This window comes from Tupaia chinensis, unplaced genomic scaffold (assembly GCF_000334495.1).
Source record: "Tupaia chinensis unplaced genomic scaffold, TupChi_1.0 Scaffold000063_1, whole genome shotgun sequence".
NCBI classification, from domain to species: Eukaryota; Metazoa; Chordata; class Mammalia; order Scandentia; family Tupaiidae; genus Tupaia; species Tupaia belangeri.
Window position 1 is genome coordinate 2,020,638 of NW_006159521.1, and position 2,304 is coordinate 2,022,941.

Genomic DNA, 2,304 nt, shown 5'->3' on the forward strand with positions numbered 1-2,304 from the left:
AGAAGCCAGGGGTCGGCTGCCATGAGCACCAGCACAGTCTGACGCAGCCACCTCACACCGTGCCCCTGACCCGAGTGCTCCGCCTGCCACCGCCTGTCCATCTCCCCACCAGACCGTGTTGTTGGAAACCACTTTTCCTCTACTTTAGGAAGCCCCCCTCATGCCTCTTTTCCTTTATGCCTAGTGAGAACACTTTCTCATCCCGTAGGCCCAAAGCCAGTGTCCTCTCCCCCAGGAAGCCTTCCTGGGTGCTTTCCTGCCCCAAGCCTGAAGGCACGCTCCTTAACCGCCCTGCTGTCTACCTCCAGAACGCGGTGTGCCCCTCGGACCCAGTACTTACTGAATTAAGCTAGGGGGAGTCTCGCTCTGTCTGCAGCCCCACTCCCCTGCATGAGGTCGGCAGTCCTCTGAGCAGGAAGGGGACATTAATGGACCGTAAGAAGGTGGGGCCTCTCCTCACAAGGGCCATCCCTGGTCTCAGCCCTGCCTCTGATGCCTCTGCAGGAACTCCTGGAGGCTGCTGCAGCCCAAGCCCTCCCTCCTCTGCATCCTGCTGAGCCTGAGTCCTCCCGCTGGCTCCCCCCGCATGCAGGGTTATGGAAAACCTCTCCATACATTTTCCACATGACTTGCCAGAAACTAAAAGTTGTAAATTTTGTTGCTTCAGAGAGAGGTAGGGAGGAAGTGGTGGGCTTCCCTGCAGCCCTGGGAACTGCCCTGCCTTTCTCTGTGCCAAGGTATGACCCCTGCCGTCCAGGAGTTAATCCACCCCATCCCTTACTTTGGGTTGTCACCCTCAGCCGACTGATTGACCACTGGGTGTTTCCTCTGTGGCTTTCAGGTCATTTCAGCAGGGCCCATATTTCAGTCATCAGAGCCCCCTGGCTGCACTCCCTCCCTGCTGTTGGGTTTTTTCTGACTCAAGCTCTCTGTGTCTGCACTGGCCCTGTTGTATCTAGGTCGCCCCCCAACACACATACACACGCACACACACACACACACACACACACACACTGAGACACAGCTCACCTGGGCAGCTGCTCTGGTTGTGTGTGGTGGGGAGGGATTTCAAGTGGAAGTTGAGCAAGAAAGAGAGGGTAGGTGGGGAGGGATTTCAAGTGGAAGTTGAGCAAGAGAGGGTAGGGCCTTTATTTAAAGAGTTATTTAACTTTAGCTATATTTATTTATTTTTAGATTTGACCAGAGAGGGATAGAGTGAGAGAGAAAGAGCAAGCAGGGGCAAGTGAGAAAGCCAGCCACCAGTCCAGGACTTGAACCACAACCAGCCATGTGGGAGTCCAGAGCCTTACCACCACTACCTGCTGGCCCCAGGGCAGGTCCTTTGTAAAAAGCATTCATAAAGGGGCCAGCAGATGGTGTGGTGGGGAAGGTGCTGGGCTCTCTCCTACCTCAGCCCTGGGGCGCTGGACTTTTCTGTATGGCCTACCATGGTTCAAGTCCCAGACTTGGCAGCTTGCTTTCCCACTTTCCCGCTTCCTCTCTGGTCAAATTTTAAAAATAATAAGTAAAATAAAATAATTATTTTTAAAAATTTATGAAAACCATGTAATAGCATTAAAGCTGTCACAAATATTGGGGAAATGGTTTTGTTGCAGAGAGAGGGTCCTTCAACTCATAGTTCCCCCAGGCTCTGCCTCAGCTGTACACGTTTCTGCATGGTCGCCCTAGAGCTCTCACTCTGGCTTTTGTTTTGGTGGTCGTTTCGGTGCCCACTGAGTCCCAAGCACTTTTCTACTTTGCTGTACCCAAGATGGTCGTTCTAAATAACTGCTTCGCCGCAGTTAAACGGGTAGACCAGAACGGAGGCGATGCCCCTCCTCGTCCCGGCCCTGCACTGCAGCTACGGCGGCGAGGTATGCAGAGCGCCCCCTGGAGACCACCGAGGGGAGCAGAGGGCGGGGCGGTCCACAGGCCGCGGGACCGCCTAGAGCTTCGTTCCACTCCTGGGCCCTGCGGGTGCAAGGGAAGGAGCTGCCTGCCAACCAACGCTTGCTCTGTGCCAGGCGCTGTGCCATGGCGTTCCGGTCACCTGGTACTCGTGGGCACTGGCGGAGTTGCGGGGAGGACCAGGCAGCACCCCACAGGCCCGAGGGCCGCGCGACAGCCGAGCCCACGCTGCTGCTACTCGCAGGTCTCTGCTCCCTTGGAGCTGCCTGGGCTGAGGCCTGGCCGGGTCAGGGCAGCCCCTGGCAGTGACGCGTGTGTCTCTCCACAGCCCTACGACAGCCTGCCTACCTCACAGACCTGCTTCTTCCAGCTGCTGCTTGCGCACCACTCCCACCC

The 2,304-nt window shown here is 56.5% G+C and overlaps 1 protein-coding gene across 9 annotated transcripts in view; it reads left to right on the forward strand.

The window, feature by feature from the left end:
- Positions 1-2,304, forward strand: part of HERC1 (HECT and RLD domain containing E3 ubiquitin protein ligase family member 1) — a 252,265-nt gene that overhangs the window by 249,081 nt on the left and 880 nt on the right. For 8 of the 9 annotated variants that reach the window (XM_027765801.1, XM_027765774.1, XM_027765781.1 and 5 more), the window contains one exon: positions 2,237-2,277. In XM_027765801.1, coding sequence (XP_027621602.1) covers positions 2,237-2,277 — 41 coding nt within the window. The other variant, XM_027765792.1, reaches the window with a different exon arrangement.